Below are 23,494 nucleotides of genomic sequence, written 5' to 3'. Positions count from 1 at the left end.
TACTGCCCTATAAGGCTAGACATGGGGAAAACAAATTATGACTTTTGCCACAGGTTTAACTTCAACTTGAATAGGATCATTTTAAAAGGAAAATCTAGAACAGTTAAAATCCAGGTGCAGTAGACCCGTGTTAATACCCAATTTCTTAACTTGCTAACACACCGATTAAAACCCATAGGTTTTTTTTTTTTTTTTTTTTAACCTGTTTTTCAACAAACAAATAATAGAGTTCTTCAGTTTGGTCATATATTACCGAATGTCCTTTTGCAAAAGTATTACTACCTTTCTTATTGTGCTATAGAAATGACAGTATACATCTAAGCTTTCTTTTAAAAGAAGTCAGTCATTAATGTTGCTTTTTAAAACTGTCTTAATCTTAAAACTAATTTCAGAGCTTGACTTGTGAAGTTGAAAGCTTAGATATGTTTATTGTCTAATTGTCTTCATTAGATAATTTAGAAATTCACTTCCTATTTAAACTTTTAAAAATAACATTCCCACTGTTGATAGTTAATCTCTCAGATGTGGTATGATTATTGTGTCGTTACAGATGGTCACAAATAATCACAGACATATGGGAACTTATGGTATTTGCTACCTTCAAATATTGCCTTTGTTTGTCTTAAGAAAACCAACATGGGCTTTCTCTTGAAATACTATACTTTTATTTTTGGTGTGATTAACAGGGACACACCAGAATTTTGGAGGTGTCAAGTCTGATATGCAGGGACCATAGCGGTATCAAAATTGTTTGAGCTCAGAGAACGTGGGGCAGTGGTTGGGTGTCTTTTTAAGGACACAGTGAGAGGGACTCACTGGAAGCGAAGAAGAAAGAAATTTACAAGTGAACGTGAGATGTGTTTGTATAGGATCCTTTTTTATGCCTGTGGTCTTTGTATGCGAAGTAGTAAAGAGCAGTAGGCTCAAAAGGAAGTAGGAGGGGCTGCCACAGGTAAAAGGGAAGGAGAAAGAACAAGCAAGAGAGGAACAAGAAAAATGACCAAGAGCATGAGAAGAAACAAGAGGAGGAAAAAGGGAAGACAGCTATAGTGGAAATGACTTTTACACAAGAAAAAAAACTGAAACACGGTAGGTATGGATCTTTTACAGGATTTTGTACTTGCAAAGATGTAAGGCAACTTTTCAAGAGAGACATTTCATATTTGGTTGGTTTTTTTTCCCCTCAGAAGCTGCCTCCTTCTCTTCTAGAGAGACTCAGTGTGTGCTTGTCAGTAGAAGTTAGCATTACTTGTTAGAAGTTTCTCTAATATAATCAGGAAGAATTTTCTCTTAAATATGTTTAACGTAGTCTGAATAACTCTTGTCTGATTGCTGAGGATAGATTCATATTTTCTGGATCACTGGTGTTGCATCTGTTCTGATTTCCATATTTCTAACATATTTTCAATGGAAGTGAAGAATCCTACCTGGTTAATTTAAGCCTACTGATGATAAACATGCTTTTCTTTGTATAATGAAAAGATCACAGATTGAAAACCACTGCCCATTTTCAGAAATGGGATGCAAGACATCAATAGCAAACTTTTAAAGAAAGTTGTAACCTATGAATACAGATAAGGAGTCCTTCTTGTTAGCATTTGTTGTATGTGGAAACTTTAGATGAGGACTTAAATATAATAAATTACAAAAGAAGTTTTGCAGTTTTTGGGATTAGTCCATTACGTAAAGATGTTCTTGCTTGCATCTTGGAGAAGAACTGGTCATCATATTTGCTTCCAGATATAAATAAAAAAGACTTGAAGCGTTGAAGAAGCAAACCTAGGGTATAGTTTCCTTATTTGTTTATTTTCCTAGTGGAAAAGATTACACCTGTCCTTTCTGAGGAAAATAGTAGATCAAAATGGTTGATGGTGAGGCTTATCAGAATTCCATTATATATAGTTGTGAGTCCATTATATGTGGTCACAAACCCATTATAGGTGGTTTGGAAGATTTCCTTTGGATTAGTGTTAGCCTGTTCACCTAGGCTAAACGCATCCGCTATATTGGAGGTGTTTGGTGCCTACTAGAGAACCTTGTGGCCCGCACATAGTTTGGGACATAATGTCCCTAATAAGCTTTGCAATACTTTTCAAGTGCTTTTGGGCTAGAACTGAAGTTTAGTTTCTCTGAAAGGAATCTAGTTCTTGTGCATCAAAACTGTCCAAGAACAGAACCGACACGCAGTAAGTAGGACAACTGGAGATACAGCTGAGAAGTGCACTGGTCTGAACCAGATAACTAGTGTAGATGTAGCTCTCTGTTTCAAGAGCTGCATACTTCTAAGAAGTTCGTAAACCTTTCTTCCCTGATCTGAGTTGTGCTAATATAGTTTCTTGTGCCTTTAAGGTTTTAAAATGGCATTATCACATTGAGCTGTTCTGTGAGATGCCTCCACAAATGAATGTATTGGTGCAGTTGAGGGGAAGGAATAATTTTATAGGAGTTTAGAGCGGGAATGAGTGGGAAAGGATAGGGACATTGTAAACTGCCATTAGAGGAAGAAGAGATCGAACGTAAAGCTGTACCATAAACTTGACCATTAAAGGAGAGACTTGCAGATAGGAATCTGAAGGAGGAAGACATTAGGACAGTGGAGTATGCAAAACTGATTACAAATCAACTAAGGTAGTGTAACATACCTTCTCAGTTCAAGGACATGAAAAACATTTTATGGGTTCTTCACAGAAAATGTTAAGTGGAGGAGGTAATGTGGTTAGAAAGTGAAATGTGACAAAATCATGATATAAAAATGAAGTCTGAAGGTGGAAAATGGAAAAGGTGAAAGCAAAAAAGGAAAAGCAAGAAGATACATTTTTAGATGTTCTTGTGGTATGTTTGTGGAAGGAAAAATGCAACAAAACATCAATTTGGAAGGGCTGTCTGCAGCCTTAAGATTTTAAGCAGATATTGAGATTATCTCAGTGAGGCACTAGGAAGTGATGGTGGAAGTTTGAAACTGATGTTTTGGTGAGCGGCAGTTGAGTGCTACTAGAATTACAGGCATGTGTTATGTAATCTTACTGGGCATACCCTTTATCCAGGACAAAGGAGAAATACAGTGCATTCGCTCTTGACAGCTATCATAAAATAGGAAAATCTCAAAACATTTTTATGTATTAAAGTGCTACTGGGAGATGCATGTATCTATCTGAGGTATTTGATGCAATAGTATAGAAAAGTTTGAAGAAGGCACTCAAGTTAAATTTAACTCCAAGCATTGTGGTAACATGTCTTAGTTTGTCTGTGTGGAGACTCAAGTGCTGAAAAAGTAAACTTGCCTAAAGGTTTAAAGGAGAATGTGTTTTGTTTTGCTTCCTTTCAGTCTTCTCATGTCTTTGTCCCAGCTCTTCTCTTTATACTTACACTTTATAATGGGTCATTTTCCAATTTGTCTTGCATGCTTAAGAAATAGGACATCCTTGACAGCTACAGAGTCATACTGGGAAATGATCTTCCACTTGTACAGGAATATCCGCTGTTTGTTGGTGTATCAAGGCTTCTTGGAACATTATGTTCCTAAACTGATTTTTTTAACTGTACTGCATAATGTTCTCAATAAAAGCCTTTAAGGGAAGGAGGACTTTAGGGAAGGAGGACTTTACTAATCGGAAGGGAGCCTTTCCTCATATGATTTAATGAATGGTTATGGACCAGGTAATATGCATTATGAGTAGGTTATGGACAAGTGCTGAAATCTGTAGGTAGCCACCTGAACTGTAGAACTTAAAATTCTTTTGTTTGGTGGTTGTTGTAATTGTAATAACACTCCAGGAGCATATTGAGTTACTGCAGTAAGTGATTCGAGGCTTTAGTATTTTTGTTTAGTTATCATAAATTCTGTGTTCATTCTACCTGAAAAGTGGTAGCACAAGTACTTACAAAATAGAGTAATATTTATGTAGACGAGGATGTAGTTAAATGCCAACCTAGTAGTGAAATACTGTTTCAGGTGTTTGGAATGGCAGTCTTAAAAGATAAATCCCCATGCTGTGACGGTTTTTGGAATGGCTGACACACCACTGAAAATATGTATAAATGGTTGTTGTAATGCAGGGAAGCTCCTGTTCAGTTGTTTTTTTGTTGTTTGTTTGCTTGTTGGTTTGGTTTGGTTTTTTTCCTTACTTAAATGTCTCGTTCTTGGCATCCTTCAAAAGCTCAAAGTTTTTACGTTCTGATGATAATTATTTAAAATGAAAGCTTAAATTCTGGAGAAAAGCCTAGAAATTAAATTTTAATAGTTCTGGCAAAAATATCCTCTGTATATTCTGGATAAAACCAGGGTATTGAGCATGTAGTTCAACAATAGCATGTGACATTTTTAGATGCGTTTCTGTGGGACAGCAAACTTTACTTGAAGTTCCTATTATGCAAGCTACTCCGTAAGATGTTACGCTATAAAAGAGTGACCACAGATGAATTTGTTCTGTAGTAGCCTATTGTCCAGGAATAGAGACAGAAGACTACCAGAGTCTGGAACATGGGGAGGTGGATTTGTGTACTGCCGGAACTTAATGGAATGTAATTTTCTAGGCTCATTGATTTCTGCTGAGGAAAACTAAGGTCTTCAAAACTCTCAGAAATTTGTGAGTTTGGAGACTGAGTGATAGCCATTGCGTTGAAAGGGTTATTGAGTAAAACAGGAAGTCTTACAGGAGCCATTGACATAGATGTAGATCATGGCTTTGTTGATCCACTGTACTTGACTCTAATTGCAGTACAGTTATCTGGCTGGAAGGTAGGCTAAGCAACTGTTATGGGAACTCTGACTCCAGGATTTATCACATGCTTACTTTTTCAGTTGCTTGTTAAAGCTTACTTCAGAGCAAGATAACTAATGACAATCTAAGTTTTCATGTTTTTAAACATAAGTATGGAAAGCTTATTTCTCTGAAAACTCAGTTTAGACATTCCACGTTTTCTCTCTCTCTTTTCAACTGCAGTTGTCAATTGCAGTTTTATTTGTCTGGAGGTACAGCTGCCAGTTTACAGACACTGCGAGTCCATTAAGGTCTGTAAAACTTGCCTCTAGATACAGAACGGGGCCATCTTGAGACTTGTTCACGCTCTGAAGCTTTCTGTGACCGTGGAGAGTGTTTTAAACCTAAACTTTATAAGTAATGCTTTCCTCTGTTAATTGTCAGTTCCAGCAAATAACTCTTCTACGACAGTGCATCTGTGCGTATTTTCCTGTTTTCGTGCATATGTAAATGTCTGTTCACTTAACTTTATGTATTTTGGTTTTTATCTTTAAGATTCCTGGATATCCCAGTCAGCTTCGTTTCCTAGGAATCAGAAGCAACCAGGTGTGGATTCTTTGTCACCAGTAGCATCACTTCCTAAACAGATTTTCCAGCCTTCTGCCCAGCAGCAGCCTTCTAAACAGGTTAAAGTCACATGTGCAAACTGCAAAAAGCCTTTACAGAAGGGACAGACCGCATATCAGCGAAAAGGATCAGCTCACCTTTTCTGTTCCACTACCTGCCTCTCATCGTTCTCACACAAACCTACTCCAAAGAAACTTTGTGTTATGTGCAAAAAGTAAGGGTTTTTTATTTTATTCCGTATTAACAGCTAAACCCAGAAGTAACTTGAAAATCTCATGCGATTACGAGCAGTGCTCTATTAATGATCATTATAAAACCTAACTAGACAAATGCTTCATATACTGTCACTTCACTGTTGTTTGGAAATGTTGAATTCGCAGTGTATGCTACAACAAAATAAAACATCAGCTTTTGAGTTCAGAGTAGTATGGCAGATTGCGTCTGTGAAAGACGATACACAAAAAAATTGCTATTTTTTTCAGACAGGGTGTCTTAGTCAGTTTCATATGCCAGGATACATTCTTTAGATATCTAAAGTCCTCCAGCAAAAAACGTGGACCTTGTGATGCGTAGAAAGCGTTCGTTCTGATGCAGGAAGATATAAAAATCAAGAGATCTAAAAAAAAGGAGGAGAAATCCACATTTGAAGGAGGCTCAAAGAAGTATGGGAACTCTTCCAGTGTTGGCAGCTTGGGAGAGGAGAAGCTTTGGACTTGCACCATAGTTAGAAGTGATGAGCAGAAAACAGATTTTCCTCAAGTGTGGCCTGTTGCAAATATAAGAATACCTTAAAAAAAAAGGGGGGGGGGAGGGGGGCGGGAAACAAAACTTTTAACAATATTGAGGAGAAATGTGGGGAGGTATTTGAGGGTGTTTTTTTGTAGTTTCCGCTTCTGCGGGCATCCATTGCCATCTGTATGTAGAAAGCTTGGTGTAGAAGACAGGTTGCAGAGAATAGTTGAGTAAAAGCAAAAGAAACTGAAAAGTTGAGCAAGTGTTTTAACCCATTCCGAAGTTGAAGATAACTTAAGTGGACAGTACAGGAGTGACAAGCACTCTAGAAATGACTTACTTTATATCATAAGTTAGGTTTGGCTTTGTAGTTTTTCATTATTTCTCAAACTTAAAATTACTGAAGAGAAACCTTCCATAATTGCACTCTTGTAGTATTAGGCTTACAACATAGTTGTACTATCTATTTTTTTTCAGTGTACTGATTACTGAGACAGTTCCACCTTTTCATATTTTTTTTCAGTGAAGTCTCTTTAATTGGGTACACACTGCACTGACATTGATTAAATGATGAATTCTTACTGAACTGAAAAAGGCTGACTGCAAAGACTGCCTTTGTTAATGTATGTGTTGGAGGGTATTTTCTTAGATTTTTTGCGTAATTACAAATTTCAGTTAAACTTCAGTATGCAGTGAGGTGGATGAATGGCTTGTATTCAGATGTAAGCTATGGATCTGTGTCTCTTTTTTTTTTTTTTTTTCTTTTTAAAGAGTCAGTAAAATGAAACTTTAGAAAGTATTGATATCCTGCAAATTCACATTCTTGGTACACTGAAAAGCTAGTAGACTTAACAAGTTTTATCTTTTTTTTAAATTAAATACATAGCTCAAATTCTTTCAACCCTTACCTCTACAAAGCTAGTTAAAAACACTCTATAAGTTTTCCTTAGTTTGTTCTCATGTATGCACCCTTTTCTAAGTAGTAGTTTGTTGACCTCTCATATTCAGCCAGCTATACCAGGTCCAAAGATTATTTAAATCTAATCTTTTTATCTCTGAATGGAATAAGGAAAACTTGTAGCTAATTCTGTTAATTGGCTAATTCTTGCAGCTGATTCTTTGGAGATACATATCCTCTTACAATTCACTGAGAAGTGTGACGTTGCCCTACATGAAAATGCTCGATTTTTGGATGATGGGAAAATAATGTATTTTCTATTTTTTAACCTCTATGAAGTTACCTTCAGACAATTTTTGAGGATATGTTGGGTTTTGAACTCTTTCTACTAGTATTCAGTTGCTATCATTAAATCACAGTTAAATGGAACACAGAATAGGATGAAATTGGGCCTCATTACATGGTTTCCTTATGAAGCCCAATTTTCTCAACCTCTTTTTACTATATTGCTAAATTTTTGCTACCTGTGGTAGCAAACCAGATACTCTGTATTTTCCTCTGTGTTCTTTTCCTACTGATGCAGATGCAACATTCATCAGATGTCAGTTCAGTGCAAGCTGAAAAAAATCTGTGAGGTCTTGAATGTAGGTTGGATAGATGACGGTAGTTATGTCATAGGTGAAATTTTTTTCAGAGATAATGCTCAGATTTATCTTTGAATGTAGATGTGTGGTTTTTTTGACGTGTAAAAAGTCAATACTAGATTGTGTTTTAATTTTGTAACTTTATGCGTAAATCCATAAATTTTACATAAATTTAATCAAGCTAATTTTCAAAGTAGTATTCTTCTGAAATAAAACCTTTGTAGCTAGATAATAGTGTAGGAATGGTATTAAGGAGGAGAGTGTAAAGGATGTTTGGCTTTCTTCTTAGTGTTTATAAAACTCATTTTTTCCTGACTCTGTTACTTTTTGACTTAGGTTTGAAATCACTCATGTGCTTTCCTGAAAGTTAATTTTGTGTTTGTGAGTCCTTGTGGAATTCAGCTGGAAGCTGTAGGCTCCTCAGGGCAGGAGCCTCTCCCCTCTGTTTTGCAAAGCAGAAGTGATAAGACTCCTCGCTCCACCCCAGATCCTTTCTGTCTTTCTCTTGCTAAAATTTACTGACTTTCCTTTGATGGAAGGCAGGCTTCTGAAAAGTGTTAATATGCAGGGGTAGTGCAGGTCACTTTCAAGGGAGACTGTCTAGGGAAGCACACAGCATTTTTCCAGTAGCTGTACATTGCCAGTATTTTCCATTCATCCTAGTTTTACGCCTTCTAGGTACAAATGTCTGGGGCATGGCTTTTCCAACAGGATGTCAGTAGAGATCCAGACCTGCCCAATCAATTTTTTCTTTATTCTGACTAACGGCATTTCTAGTATGTGAATAATAAAGAGGTTTTTTGCTCAGAAGGCAAAGAGAGTGTCTTATTTCTTCTTCTTACTGCTTATAACTTATGGTATGTGTATGAATAGTCCAGTTTAATGTAGTATAGCCTATTTCTGTACTTTGTCTCCAGAAGATGCAGATTTCTTAGTCTGTCGCTCCAGTTTCAGCTATAGTAACTCTCGCTTTTAGGTCACTTTATTCTTGTGAAGATAAGGGGAGTTCTTGCTAAGTAACAACATTTATCAGGAAAACTCCTAAGCTATACTAACGAGTAAGTCTGCTAACTGATTACATGTTACACCAGTCTGTGATACTAATGGGCACAACTTCTTGATAGTCACTGCAGTGTGACCTTAATAGGACTTGAAGCATTATATATGTTCACATTGAAAATTTTTCATGAATCTTTCCACCTCAGACAGTGCAAACCAATATCCTATGTTTTTACTCCCCCCCCCCCCCCCAAAAAAGCACTTAACTACAGCTGAAACTGAGTAGCTTTAAAACCATTTTCACAAATATTTTATGCAAATCAGGAATGGTAGTTTGGCACTAGGAGTGAAACTACCAGTGTGATGGCCTTACGCATTTGGAAGACCTGATTAAATAACAAAGGTAGAGTGAGAAGCATTGCACGGATACTTGGCTAAGTTTGCAAGATGTGTGGCACGCAATCGAAGATCAGGGAAGACTAGAATTAACTTCAGTGAAAAACAGTGTGATTCAGTTTAGTTAGGAGAGGGTCCTGTCTCAGATTAATTTTGTTGCCAGTTACTTATCTGGTTTAACGGATTAAGTTGTTGCAGTTTCATGGAAAGCTGCAAGAACTGTTATTACAAGTTATTTGGAACTTGAAAGTAATGGTACTGTTAAAACTTTTTTTTTTTTTGATAAAACTTGTATTAGGCAAGTCTGTGGTAGAGTTTTAATCTTAGTTATATTTATAAGAATTCCAATACCTTCTGTCTTCCCTTCATCCTGTCCTGAAATTAGTGCTGCAGTGGTGGAGTTCTCATAAGCAAGAAATTGCCTTTATTTGTATTTTATTATAGTTCTAACTTTTTTAATATGAAAGTTGACTAAGTATCGTTTTTGTGTAAAGCTATAAAAAAAGCTAGTTTAATTTCAGTGACTTTTTTGTATAAGATTGAGTTTGCCACATTTGGTACTTAATGGTGTATTAGAAAAGATACTTGGTTCTGGAATAATGTAAATGTGGAGAAAAAAAAGAAGCTCTATTAAAACAACAAAATAAGTTGTTAAGCTGAAAATACAGTGTACTTTATTTAATATTAGTTGTAAATATTAGTTGTAAAAATGTTATCAAAATTGGTGTTTGACATAGGACTTAAAATAGCACACATCCAAAATCAGTTTGAAATGTAAGCATTAAGAAGGACGAGTCTTGGAGATGGAAAATATTGTGATTTGATATATATATATATGTGTGTGTGTGTGTATATATACATATACATATATATATACACATACATGCACACTGTAGAGTATTTTTGTTTTGTCTTTCAGAGATATAACAACAATGAAAGGTACCATTGTTGCTCAAGTTGATTCAAGCGAGTCTTTCCAGGAGTTCTGCAGTACATCATGTTTATCTTTCTATGAAGATAAACAGAATCCCTCAAAAGGAGTTTTGAATAAATCAAGATGCACTATCTGTGGTAAACTGACTGAGGTCTGGTTGACTTTATTTTTTCCCCTCCGTCCCGCCCCAACAATAATAGTAGTAACTTAAATATTCTAAATAAGAGAGCTGAACATAAGGAGACTTTTTCAAATGCTTTCATATTTTCATATGCAACGAGACAGGTTTAATCTTTATTAAGAATGACTGAAGTAGGAAAGAATTCAAAAAGGTTAAAATTATTCTTGTTGCCTTCTCTGTTGGAACTTTAAGAAACAGAGTGCCTCATGTTAATATTTTGTACCTACTTTTAATGATTCTGTTAGGCACTGAAAGCTGCAATTATAATACAGATAGATCTGCTGCATGCAAGAATTGCTGTTGAAAATTGGTTTACTATATGACATATTTTGAAAGATTATTCAAATAAATTTAGAGATATATGTAAAATATACTTAATTAAATGATAAATTCTCATTGAGGTATTTACACTGAATGTCATTGTTGGGCCCACCATACTTCAGGTTATTCCTTTATACAACCTTGAATGCGTGTGTGTCTGACCAATCTTCATATGCCGTGTTGTCAGCCTGCAAATTGAATTTTTGACAAAAATTATATAAGTTGACCTTCTATTCTAATAGACTATTGCTATATCCTTCTCTGTGACCTTTGCTTCTAGGCTTCAAGAACAAACAGGCCCAAGATTTTGCCCAGAAATCTGGAGACAACAGAAACATCAATGTTTATATTTCATAGTTGTTTCAAGCATCTCTGTCACTAAATTGTGGAGTGAGCTAGTGAAATCTGGTTTTTAATTATGCTTGAGCATGAGACTTGATTTGTCTGATAGTTTTAAGCAGTAACTTTGTGCTTGTGTGGTGATGAAATACTTTCTTTATTTTTTAGATTCGTCATGAAGTTAGCTTTAAAAATATGACACACAAGCTGTGCAGTGACCACTGCTTCAATAGATACAGGATGGCGAATGGTTTAATAATGAATTGCTGTGAGCACTGTGGGGAGTATTTGCCCAGTAAAGGAGCTGGAAACAATATTCTTACTATTGATGGTCAGCAGAAAAGATTCTGCTGTCAGAACTGCGTTGGCGAATACAAACAGGTAATTATTTCTTAGCCTATGAATTAAGATAAAATAAACGTTCCTACTGCTTAAATTTGTCCTGTTCTTCATAGCATGGTTTTACTCTTTGTTAGAAGTCTTTAGTAACACAGACTTCTAAAAATGAAATTAATGCAAGTCAGTGCAAATCAGGTGGAATGAACCTTCTTTCTACAACTGACTTTTTTTTGATGTTACAGTAATAGCAATACCTATTTATTAAGCAAAATTCATTGAAATTAATAATTCTATTAATAATTTCTACTTCTTTCTTATGAGAGCATAATTTAATAGTATGTTACTAGCAAGCTTGACATGTAAATTTTCTAGTCCATAAGTGATATTATTACAGATACAAAAGCCTGCTTGTATGCAGTTGAAACATTCAAAAATACGCAGCACTTACAGGTGGGAGCTGTGAGAGTACTGATTGCACATTGGCTATGTACCTGTACTATGTCGAATCTCCTTCACTGTGCAACATAAGATTCCAAGATTGTGTATTACCTTCATCGCTATGCGTGTTTTCATCTTTCTTTACTTGGTTTGGTTTTTATTTATTCTCAAGCCTATTAAGCTAAACAAATATTTGCTGTTAAAAATAATTCCAAATCAAGAATTCTGATACTGAGTGGTGGTCTTTTACATACTATAGAGCGAGATTAGCTGAAGCATTTCTAATACTAGTTGGAAGGTTCAAATGTTAATCACACGATTTATGGTGTAATAGGATGGTTCCAAAACATTAAATATTTTGGGGGAGGGTATGGAATTTGAGGATTTTATGGATTTTTTTGTTTGTTTTTTTTTATCCTATTTCATGGTAGCCTGGTACATACAGGATTGAGTATCTAGGGATAGTGTTGCGAAATGATTGTTTTACTTGGAAAGAATTTCCGTACTTGCTCTTGAAGGTCAAGCTTTAATATGTGAGTGGTGCTAGTTCTGTACGCTGCTCTGGGGTCTTTCTTCATCTCTGTCGGATTTTAAGAAACCAATGACCCAAAAGAAAGGGAGCCTGGTGTTGAATGTTAAAAGTTCCGTAATGTTGCATCATCTATGTTTGTATTTTCTCTTTGGATATTCAGTTCTGCTACTTTTGGGGATGGCTGTTCTTGTGTGTATGCAGTGTGCGAAGAGCAAATCTGGAAACATGTAAATAGCTATGTAAATAGCGCAACTGAAAGCATAACATAAGCATTGTTCTTTTGTCACAGCTAAACCAAAAGGGACAGGATAGGTTTCCGAGATACTAAAAACATAGGCATGCCCAGAAGCCATGGAAAGACTTGAAGAAACGTTGAATGTTGTCTCTCGAAGAAACAAAAAGACATGAGATTAACTTTGAACTTGAGACATTCCCACACAACCAATATAACATGCACTGCCTATGGAATTATGAAATGCACGTGGAATTTTGAGAGGTTGAATGATAAATCTGTACTTACACGTTCATTACAGACTGTACTCTATTTGTCCAGATATTTTTGTATGTTGTGTTTAGATGTGTATTTGAGAATGAGATGGGAGTGGGTAGCAAGTTGTATGCGTTAGTCTGATTTGGGGAGCGGTATGCAGTACCAGGAATCTTCACAAGCAGTGGTGGGTATTGTGAGGAAATTGTGATACACATTGTACTGGTGCAGCCACTCCTGACAGCAGGCTTTATTCAAACAAGTTCTTAATGTCTTTGTGAAAATACTTGGTTCTGGGGAACTAACGGGCTGTGAGAAGCTTAACTTGAGTGCTTATGTGCGTTTAGCTTGGATTGGTGACTAAATGTAATTCTTAGCTGATAGTTTTCACATATTCCTGGTGTGGGGTTTGGGATTTTTTTTGTTGTTGTTGTTCCTTAATATTAGGAGAAACTCAAACTATAAAAATAGGTGGTGGTTTTTTTTTTTTTTTTAATGTGCGTGTATGTTGTTGTAGGTGTAAAAGTTGCTCAGGGCACAATTATTTCAGAATAACTAGTTGTCTAGCATGATTTGTTTAGGTTTGAACTTGCATTTGCAATAATGTTGAATATACTTTGGAAAATGCTTTCTATTTTTTTTGTTTGTAAACAAGTAATGCTCAAACTGTTAAGTACAGACATGTAGCCCTGCTTAGGAGGTTTTTGAACTGAATGGATTCAAGGACTTCTGTTATAAACAGGATTTTGACTTTGGAAACACCACTGAGAACTCTTTGGACCACAATTGGTAAATTGTAGATTGCTTTATTCAGTAGTAACAGTGTTTCCTTGGAATTTTCTTTTTTTAAATTTGGATCTCACTTTAAAGGAAAAACAGTGAAGGAGCGAATATGGGAGAGCTTCTTTTGCATACTGAAATAAACTCATTAGAATCAATAATATAGGAAAAATTGATGTATCATTTGATTACAACATTGTGTTGTACAGCCAAATATCTTGTCATATAACAGTTTTAGCAAATGTTTTCTCACAAGCAATTGTACAATAAATAGGTCTTACTCTGAGCTTTGTATTTAGTAGTTTATAATATATTGTAAATGTTATCCACCTATCAATATGCTATACGTTTGTAGTAGTAATAAATGAAAACTGATTTTTACTACTTGTACCTATCTATATATACTTCATCCTTATTTTTTTGAATAAATATTACACTGATTTGAACTATTAACTTTCATAACTTATCATGGACATTTTTTTTCTTCCTGAAATGAAAAATTAAAATCGTGCATAATAATAAAAATACTGTAGTTCTTGGAATGGCCACTCAGGGCAAATATTTCATCATTTGTAAAGGGTTTTTTTCCTGCGCTTTAGACTGTGTTGGTGGGAGGCAGGGAAATCAGAAACAGCATTGTTCCTGGGATACGGAGTAGATCTTTTTCTTTCTTTTTTTTTCTTTTTTTTTCCTTTTTTTCTTTCTTCCAGAAGTGCCTACGTCATCTTTCAAAGTGATGGATGCACTTAAGTTCTCAAACCCAATTTTTAAAACTTACTTAAAACTGTGAGACTGAAGTGATCCTGAATATTCTGTCCTATTTTGCGTACCCAAGAGGTGATGGCTGTCCTTTCTTACCTACAACTGATGTAACTACAGAACTTAGGTTTCCTTAACATGAAAAAGCTATGAATTAAAAGTAGTAGGAGAAAACTGAAAAAACAAAAAGTGAAATAGATACAGCCTAACAAAGATCACTGTGATTCTGTGCAAAAGTATGTTAGTTTCTTGATAGCAACACAGCCATTCATAGAGACAAAAAGTGCAAACTTTTTATTTTTGTTTTATTTTGAAGTGCTAACAATAAAAAACCTCCTGCAGAAACAAAGTCCCAAACACGATTTAGGTAAAATGTCAAAACAGTACCAAACAAAATTCTTACTGGAAGCAATTTTTTTTAAACCTGAGTAAGACCACCTCTTCTAGATCCTAAATTCTTTACCTGTTACACTGAGATTCCTACTCTTCACATCTAGAAGGGGCAAGAAGGACATAGAGTGATGCTAAAGAAAAAAATAACTACCCTAGAAGAGAATGAGATAGCATATAACAAAAAGGCTGTTGGATTGTGCCTATGTAATTTTGTAAATGTTACAATATTTTATTACTTATTGAGCATATATTCCGTATAATTAAAATGAGAACTTACCCACTTTAAAAGTTATGATTTTTTTCTTTAATTAGTATCTTTGCAACAGATTGAGATAGACCCCATGTACGCCTACCATTAAAGACATTTAGCCAAAAAACACATGCATATATTGGTCCCCTTCTGGTGCTACTGTATATTTTCTGTGTCCAGCAAACTAGCCAGCTTCCTTCTGAATGAAGTTACAGAACTGTTGGTTGTGTCCTCCTCTGCTCAGTTTTGGTACAGGCCTGACAAGTTGTTTTAAGGAGCGAATGAATACTGTGATTCGGCTTGTTCTGCCGGCCATACTGACTAATTTTCGGCTGTTTAACTAAGATAAGGCTGAATTTTGTTTGTGGCTGACTTCATAGAGACCGTCTTTAACTGCTTTGCTTACTAGCCCAGTCGGTCTGTAACACGTTCAATCCTGGCACGAATTAGATATTTAATGCTTAACCTTTCTAAAATATTCCTTTTTTTTTTTCCCCTCCCTTTTCCTTCAGTAGTAGCGTTCTTCTTGTTAGAATATGTGCTTGGATTCAATTGCTTTGGCTGATGATTAAAAATGATGATCTTCGTGTGCTGTCAAAGGGGAAGGAACCCTAGCTGTTTCTCCATAGGCTTCTTACTAGTTCACCTGAAGCTGCCAGGTGAATGCAAGCCAAATTAGTATTTTCCTGATTGGAGAGGATGCTTGTGATGTCTTTTAATCTGGTGAAATCTTTCCTTCTGCACTGACTAAAAGTGATTTTGGTTGACTTCCTTGATTAGGTAAGGACTTACTGAATGGAATACATGTGCTTCAAAGCTAACAGGGCTACTGCCATCCCTTTGAGCTCTTCACCTGCAGACAAACAATGTGGGGAAATAAATAGCTTTTGTTTAAAATCTGATCCTCACCAAACAATTTCTGATGTGAAACCCTTCCTACAACTCTTTTCATCCACTTTATTTTGTGTGCAGGGATTTAGAAGCCTTCCTTGTATGCAAAACTAATACGTACATTATTGTGATTTATTATTTATATAGAGTTTATATTTTGTCTGGCAAAATTTATTAGCCTCTACTGGATTGAATCTCATGGAATGCTGTGTTATAATGGATTTCTAGAATGCCGTGTGAGATAGGAATTGAGTGGAGGTGTCTAGGTTTTTCAGCTTTGACTTGTGCCATGCAGTGTTTGTTCTTTTCTTTAAATTCTCAAGCAAGAATTTTCTGTGCTATAAGACAGATCTGTCCCCCCCCCCACAGTGTGTGTGTGTGTGGTTGTTTTTTTTTTTTTTTTTTTTTTTGGATACTACAATTAGCTGCAAAATCTACTGCTTCCTGCTTTGTAAACTCTTGGTTCCAGGTCTCTCTCTCAAGAGTAAATACTGTTTGATAATGAAAAATCGTACTGGGTGCCTTCAAACATTAAATGTGAAGGTTGAAGTTGAACAGCCCTTTTAAGTTAAAATATTAAAAATACTGATGTTTTTATTTTATTTATTCATTCCTGATTTATGGTCACTTTCAAAGAGGCAGCCACTTCTGTGATTTTAGCAAGTTAAAACTATGGTTTAATATTCTTATTAATAACTTTGTCATATAGTAAGCTGCTTCTGTCTCGCTTCAGGTAATACTTAGTGTTATGCTAAGTACTCTCTGATAATATATACTAAGATCTGATACTATGTACACTTCTGCAAATGGAGATAGCTAGATGTCCTTTTCCCTACTTCCCATGGTTAAATTACAGAAATTTCTGTCAACCCAAGCAACAGTCAGTTCTCTTACTCCCTTCTGCCCTCCTTTTTGGAGGCCTCTTGATGCTCCTTGCTTCTCCAGTTTCTTGATGCGAATATCTTATTCTTGTGCCTTTTCTTTCTTTCTGTCTTGTATTTGCATCTGTTCTGGAACTGTTTATTTTGCCACTTCTGCTTCAAATGTCCGTCTTCAACTGTAGAATTGGCTACTCTCCAATAAAGACTATATAATATGCTTCCTTTGGCACCTGAGTGTTAGTCATAGCGTTCAGGATATTACTCTTGTCCACTTAATATAGTAGTTATAGTGAGATAGATACGTCAAAGATGTTAAAACAATGTTGTAGTTCTTAACAAATTTACTTAGGACAATCAAAATTGTAAGGTGTGGTCTATGTGGGAGCACAAGAAATTCTTAGGAAGGGGAAGCAAGGAGGTAACATGACTAGGTGTTGGAGTTAGGATGGTTATAACCACATCAATGTACTGCTACGTCTGGGATAATTGGACAGGAATGAAGGGAGGAGGGAGAAAAGGCAAAAGAGAAATAATTTGGAAGAGACGGAAAAGCTTCCACTTCATGCTGTTAATGTAGAAGTAACTTGGTTTTTGAGGAAAGGGAAGACAGTTTTTTTTCTCCCCCCTGCTTGTTTTAAAGGTGTGGAGGCAAGTGTCTGGACAGTGGGAGTGAAGCTGGCTAAAAGAGGGAGTGCAGGTAGCTGGAGATGCCAAAGAAAGAAGTTACTGAACACGTGGTTGATTTGGTGTTTTGCAGAGTTCAGCTAATGGAAGCTAAACACATGAATTATTTGGTGTTCAGGGGCCACCAAAGCAAGCAATTACTTCAGCTTTTGCTCTTGAGGCTTGGGCTAATGCTTCTAAGGTGTTGCTAATCTTAGTCTGTTTAGCTGGAGCAGGGAAGAGTTTACAGTTCTTATGCTTGGGGATGAGATGGTTTGGGTTTGTTATTTCAAAAGACTGAATAAATAATATGGTTTCTTCTTTCTTTGCTGTTACAGATTCTGCTGACATCTGGTTCTTTTCTTAGAAGTGCGTGTTGCTTCTGGATCCATCCGGACCAGCCTTCTCTCAAATACAAATCTGAAGTAGTTTAGCTGCTACTTTCTCGATTGCCTTTACTAATGAATCTCTGTTATAGACATTCATGTAGTTAATATCTCTGCTTTTCTACTTACCAAAAACTTCTACCTTCTTTGTCTTTTACCTTTCTATTTGAACACAAGTTTAATGTGTTTCTGTGCAAGAATATTCTTTTCTAGAAGGCTTCCCCATTTTTTTCATGTTGTTTCTGATCCTAAATTGTTACTGTACAATGCTACCAGAGAAAAGTTAGCCTGAATCGAGAAGTCTATACAGATCTCTTAAACCCTATGAATTTAATTGAACTGCAACAGCATTTCCTCCAACTGTAAGGAAAGTAGTCTTTGGGCTACTGCGTAGTGTTTTACAGTTGTGCCAAGCTCTCTTAAACACTGCATTTTTGTTCTACATCCTGCTCTCTACGATCCTTTTCTCATGATCCTTTCAGTAAGATGAAAAGGAAGAGGAAGACACCTGTTAAAGACTGTTGCTGATAATGGCAAGAATAAAAATTACTTAGGAACTCTCCAAATTAAATTTCTCTTATTTCCAGGAGTCTGGATTTTTCTTGCAACAGTACTTCTAGTTCTGGAATATATCCAACTCTTCTCTTCAGTCTTGCATCCTGATATAGTCATTTCTGTAGTTGCCAACACAATTCAACGCTGTCCTAGCAGACAAAATGAAGATTTGAAAGATATGCGGAACAAATACTTAAAATAAATTGCAGATATCAGATCAAATGGAGTGTTCTTAATAAAAGTCTTTTTTTCAGTGATCTATCATGAGAGATCTGTCATGAAGTAGATCTGATTTCTAGGATTGAGGCTCTAATAGAATGTACAAACAGGTCATGGTGGAGTGAGTGGTTCTAGGACTGAACAGGAAAAGTACAGAAGAAGGTTCAAGATTTTGCCTTTACTTTATACTGTACTTTGGAAGAGGTCAAATTTGAACAGGATCTAGCTAGGCTTAGGCATCTCAATAAAGGGTCTGTATGGAGCAGACTGAGGGAGAGGGGTAGTCAGACTGCATCAGGCTTCCTTTCAGAGGGTATTGTGCCCTTATTCTCTAAAAATTTTGCCTCTGAAATAACTTACTTTGCGTTTAGTAATCTAATGGATGCAGTTTTCCTTACTAATTTGAGAGCAGTGTTTTCATTTACAATTTCTTTTAAAAAATGCAGTCCTTAAACTTGTTTATAGTTTCGTAGGGCATTGTAGAAACCCTCAAGGACAGGCTGAAGATAGAAGTTTTTGAATTTGCCAGAAGCAGTATATAGAAGGAAAACGTTTGCTGCTTTCTCTTATTAAGTGGTCTGAGATCTGTAAGGGAAGCTTGAAACTGAAACTTGAAACTAGTTTGAAAACCTACAGTTTGAAATCTGCAGGTTTTTGTCTACAGTCATTTTTGCCTTCCATTCAAGTATCATCTAAGTTGCAAGATGAAGCCAGTACTTCATCTGGGATGCAGTAAGCCCTTGCAGTAGTAGAGGTTGGGGACTGACTGCTTAGAAAGCAGCTTTGGATAAAAAGACCTGTGTGTCCTGGTGGATAACAAGTCTGAACAGCTGTTAAGTGTGTGCCGTTGTAGCAAAGGCAACTAACTGGGCTGTATTAGCAAGAGTGTAGCCAGCAGGTCAAGAGAAATAATTTTTCCCCTCTGTTCTGCACTTCTGAGACTGCATCTGGAGCACTGTCCGATCTGGGGCTCCCCAGGGTAGGGAAGACGCTGACATACTGAAGTAGGTCCAGCAGAGGGCTGCCAAGATGTTGAGAGGGCTGGAACACATGGTTTAGGAGGAGAGGCGCTGAGGTTGTTCAGCCTTGAGAAGGCTAAGGGGAGATCAGCTATCTAATGGGAGGGTGTAGAGAGGACAGAATCAGAATCTTCTCTGAAGCGCACCATGAAAGGATGAGAGGCAACAGACGCAGGTTGGAACAGAGGGAAATTTGATTGGATACAAGGGAAAGGGTCTCCCCCCCCCCGTGGTGAGGGTTGGTAAATACTTAAAGAGGTTACCCAGAGAAGTTGTGGAATGCCCATCCTCGGAGATGCTCAAAATTTGATTGGACAAAGCAACCAGCTCTGGACCTGCTTTGAGCAGGTGATTGCGCTTGATGACCTCTGGAGGTCCCTTCCCATCTATGCAATTCTATGATTATATATTTCTGAAATGAGAAATGAAGCAGTGATGTTTAAAATCAAAAGTCAGAAAGCTTTGTTGTATTTTTTTCCTTATTTACTTTGGACAATAATGTAAATTTCAGAGTTCCTTGTTCCCTTTATCTCTATACAAATTAAGTTGTTTTTTGTCTCCTGACCATAAAATATCAACAGCATTCACACAGCTTCACGTTTTTCTTCATTTCTTCTCTGAACACCCCCTTTTCCTTCAGAATGATAAAATATTCCAATTCAGTTCAAGTTCTACAGCAAGAAAATGAGATCAGCTATACCAGTTTGGATGAGGAATTGTGAACTACTGCAATGTTTATAGGTAGACATGTGGGGAAGAGTAAGAACAGGATGGGTGTATATATTTCTCTTGAGCATTCTCTTAGCCTTTGGCTACTTAGAGCTCAAGGAATCTCTTAAACCTTGTGCGATTTCCCTGTTTACTATTTCTTTGTGAATCTCTCTTCCTGGTGCTTGTCCAGGCTTCCTGTGAACACACGTGTAATGTTTCTGTCCATGACATATTTTGGTAAGAAGTTCTGCTGACTTGCTGTTTGTTATGTGAAGAATCGCCTCCTGTTGTTTATTTTGAACCTTTTTCTGTTGATCTTCACGTGATTTCCCCTAGTTCTTATGTTAGAAGAGACAGCGAACAGTTGATCTGCATTGCCCCTCATCATACCATTTTTGGTTCTGTAGACCTGCCGTATTCTCTTTAAGTTGTCCTGTTTCCAGGCCAAAAGTCCTTGCCTCGTATGAAAGTTCTTCCTGCCTGTGTATTATTGTAGTTCTCCTTAATGTTACTGAGTCTTCAGTTTATTCCAGTTTCAGGAATACTTCTAGAGAAAAGATTCTCACATGTTAATTTTGTCTACAGGTTTTAATGAATACTGTAGATTCTTAGAGATGAAAGATACAACCTATTGCCATGAATGTGAGGGTAGAAATGTTACTGAGTTACCTAGGAACCTTGAGAAGTGATATTCTCATCCTGAATTTTTACGCTTCAGAACAAGAGAAAATTCGTAGTTTGTATTATGGCTGAATCTATAAACGTACAAAATAGTGTAGTACACAGATCTCTGACGTTATCAGTTGCAAGGCGAAACCCTTGTATTATTACAAAAAAAAAAAAAGTCTTTGAGACCAGTATACTGCTGAATGATTAATACTTTCAGATATACTTTTTTTTTTTTTATAGTTATATTATGCTACCTGGATTTTGAATGGTTTTAGTATTCAAACCTACAAGTTTGGGAAGTGCTGACGAGAGTAATAAAGATGCAGTAGTAGTTCAGGTTGAAGGAGATGATGAGTAAGAGTCTTTAGAAGGAATGCATTTGTGTGAAGAGCATTGGGGCTTTTTTTATTTTTTTTCTTCACCAGTGGCACACCTCCTTCACCCCTGTAGCACTGTATGTTTAAACTGCTAATAATGCACATATATTCAAATTTTCTTTAGGTGCTGTGACAAGAAAAAAGGTGGGAGCTTTGCTGTTATGCTTACATTTCTACAGACAGAATCTTCTGTGTCCTTGATAGGTGTCTTTGGAAACTGACGTTCTTCATAGTATAGTGTATGGCTGTATGGAAACTGTTAACGGACATATATGTATTAAAAAAATCACTGCCCTTTCTAATTATGGAATATTTTACTAGCAAATTGGTACTTCAGATCTAGATTTGGTAGGTTATTACTAGATATTACAAAGATTTTTTTATTGCTTCTTAGTCTGAAAGATCTAGCATGAAACCAGTGAATGACTCCAATATTGTAAGAATGTTTGAAATTCAGAGGTAATGGACGTGCTGCTGTGTTGTACTTGGAGTGTGTGATCCTTCCTCGTTATCTGTTAAATAATGAGATGTAGAGAGCTTAGCGAAAGCTGTTCCTCCTTTTGAATTTTTTTTTTTTGTCCAAAGAAAAACTTCTTTGGCTCAAGGATTCTTGACTATGCTCTAGTCAGCTTACCATAAATTTCTTTATAATAACCTACGTTTCTGTCTTGTGACCTCTTGAAGTCATCATGGCTTCAGTTTGGTTTTCTTTCAGACCCAGAACTTAACCTGTATATGGTTTTCTGATTATTCTCCTGAACACTGTTTGTTAAGCTGTTGTCAGTAGATATGTATCAGTGTTTCTAGGTTTACATTTTGCTTTGTAGTCTAGAATTACCAAGGCTATTTGTGCGTGCAGATTTTTTGATGGTCTTTGTTTATGGAGCTTGTTCCAAGAAGTTAAGTCCTGTATAAATTGTGACCTCCTGTATTCTCACTGATAGTATAGCTTAAAGTATTCTTAATATCTTGCTTTTGTCTCAGTATACCAGAGGAGATGAAGGCATATTGTCAGAATAGCTGAAACTCTCAGAACAGTACAACTGCTGCGTTTTGTTCTTGGTACTTAGCTGGGAGTTATGTCAATATTGTGGTTGATAAGGAGGGTTTTCTGGTTTGGGATAACATTTCTAAAAGCACACAGAAAACACTGAAGTAAGATGGGAAGGCAGGATCCTGAAGTTCTGTAAAATAGTGTTCTTTAGATGGGAGCTTGATGTCTTGGCACAGCCTCCTCCTTTTTGGAGGAAATCCACAGCAAAGAATTGATCAAAGCAGCACGTGCAAATGGTGAATTTGAAATTGCTGTAGTATTTTGAAATTTTGCAGGTCTCTGCAAGGTGATGCACTCAGTTAGTAGCAGAGGCATGTATATTGGTATATTTTTATTACATTTTGTTAATATAGGGAAGATATGAAAGTCTTACGCTTCTTCACCGACTCTCTGTAAGTGAAGATTGAGCTAATTTTCAAGTGTAAGTAGCTAGAGATAGGAAGACCCAGAAAACCCAAAGATGACCGTTGAGGCTTCTGTTATTCTGAACAAAGTGAATCAGCTGTGGAAGATGTTTTGCCTTTCCTTCTCCCTTCAGTCCTTGAGAAGAGGGTAAGGTGTAGGGGGGGCGGGGGGAGGTAGTGCCAAAATCATTCCTGAACAGAAAGGGAGAAATGTGAACTGTCTAACTGTCAGTAGGGCATTTTCTAATACCCAGTAAGCAGAAAGTCTGTCTGATAGGACACACTCATCGTTGCTCAAATAAAGGATTCACTGAGGTCACTATGAAAACCATTATACTCCTTCCGTGGGCAGGGAAGGTGGCTAGACATGTTTTCTGCAACTTGCTAATGCTTTAGGCTGCATAAGATACGTAACGGTGAAGTATGTAATTCATGGAAGAGGTCAGAATTTTGAGTATTAACTTTGTCATTGGTATTTCTACTTGGTGTGGCTTACCTGCATTATTTTTATAAAATATATTACCTGCATTATTTTTATAAAACATATGTTCACTTCTGTGGAATGTTGTTGATTGACTGATTGCTATGTTGAAAGATGCCAAACCAAGTCTGTTATCATCGAGTTTATGGAGTCGCAATTTGTCGTTGATCAAATGAAGAGCATGGGAACTCGGCGATATCTATCTCCTGCTCGGGGGTCTGAAAATAAGCGACTTCAGAGAGGTTCTCTCAATAGTGCTGTTGCAAAGAAATTGCTAAAACTGACAAACCTCACACTTGATAATATTAGGGATGTTATCATTTGGTAGAGAGGACAAGTTTTTTCATGTTTAACGCTGTTACCTGTTTTTCCTCTCGGCCATCCCAAACTCTTGTTTCTTGTCTTACAACAATTGTCCCACCAGCAAAGGGTAGA

The 23,494-nt window shown here is 36.6% G+C and overlaps 1 protein-coding gene across 13 annotated transcripts in view; it reads left to right on the top strand.

The window, feature by feature from the left end:
* ZMYM2 (zinc finger MYM-type containing 2) overlaps positions 1-23,494 on the top strand; it is a 91,321-nt gene that overhangs the window by 23,628 nt on the left and 44,199 nt on the right. For all 13 annotated transcript variants that reach the window (XM_068930285.1, XM_009686597.2, XM_009686594.2 and 10 more), the window contains 3 exons: positions 5,256-5,541; positions 9,916-10,081; positions 10,940-11,152. In XM_068930285.1, coding sequence (XP_068786386.1) covers positions 5,256-5,541; positions 9,916-10,081; positions 10,940-11,152 — 665 coding nt within the window. The remainder of the gene's footprint in view (positions 1-5,255; positions 5,542-9,915; positions 10,082-10,939; positions 11,153-23,494) is intronic.

The sequence above is a fragment of the Struthio camelus genome, chromosome 1, assembly GCF_040807025.1.
Source record: "Struthio camelus isolate bStrCam1 chromosome 1, bStrCam1.hap1, whole genome shotgun sequence".
Classification (NCBI taxonomy): domain Eukaryota; kingdom Metazoa; phylum Chordata; class Aves; order Struthioniformes; family Struthionidae; genus Struthio; species Struthio camelus.
The sequence above is the reverse complement of the archived record's forward strand: the minus strand, read 5'-3'. Positions and strand labels throughout refer to the sequence as shown.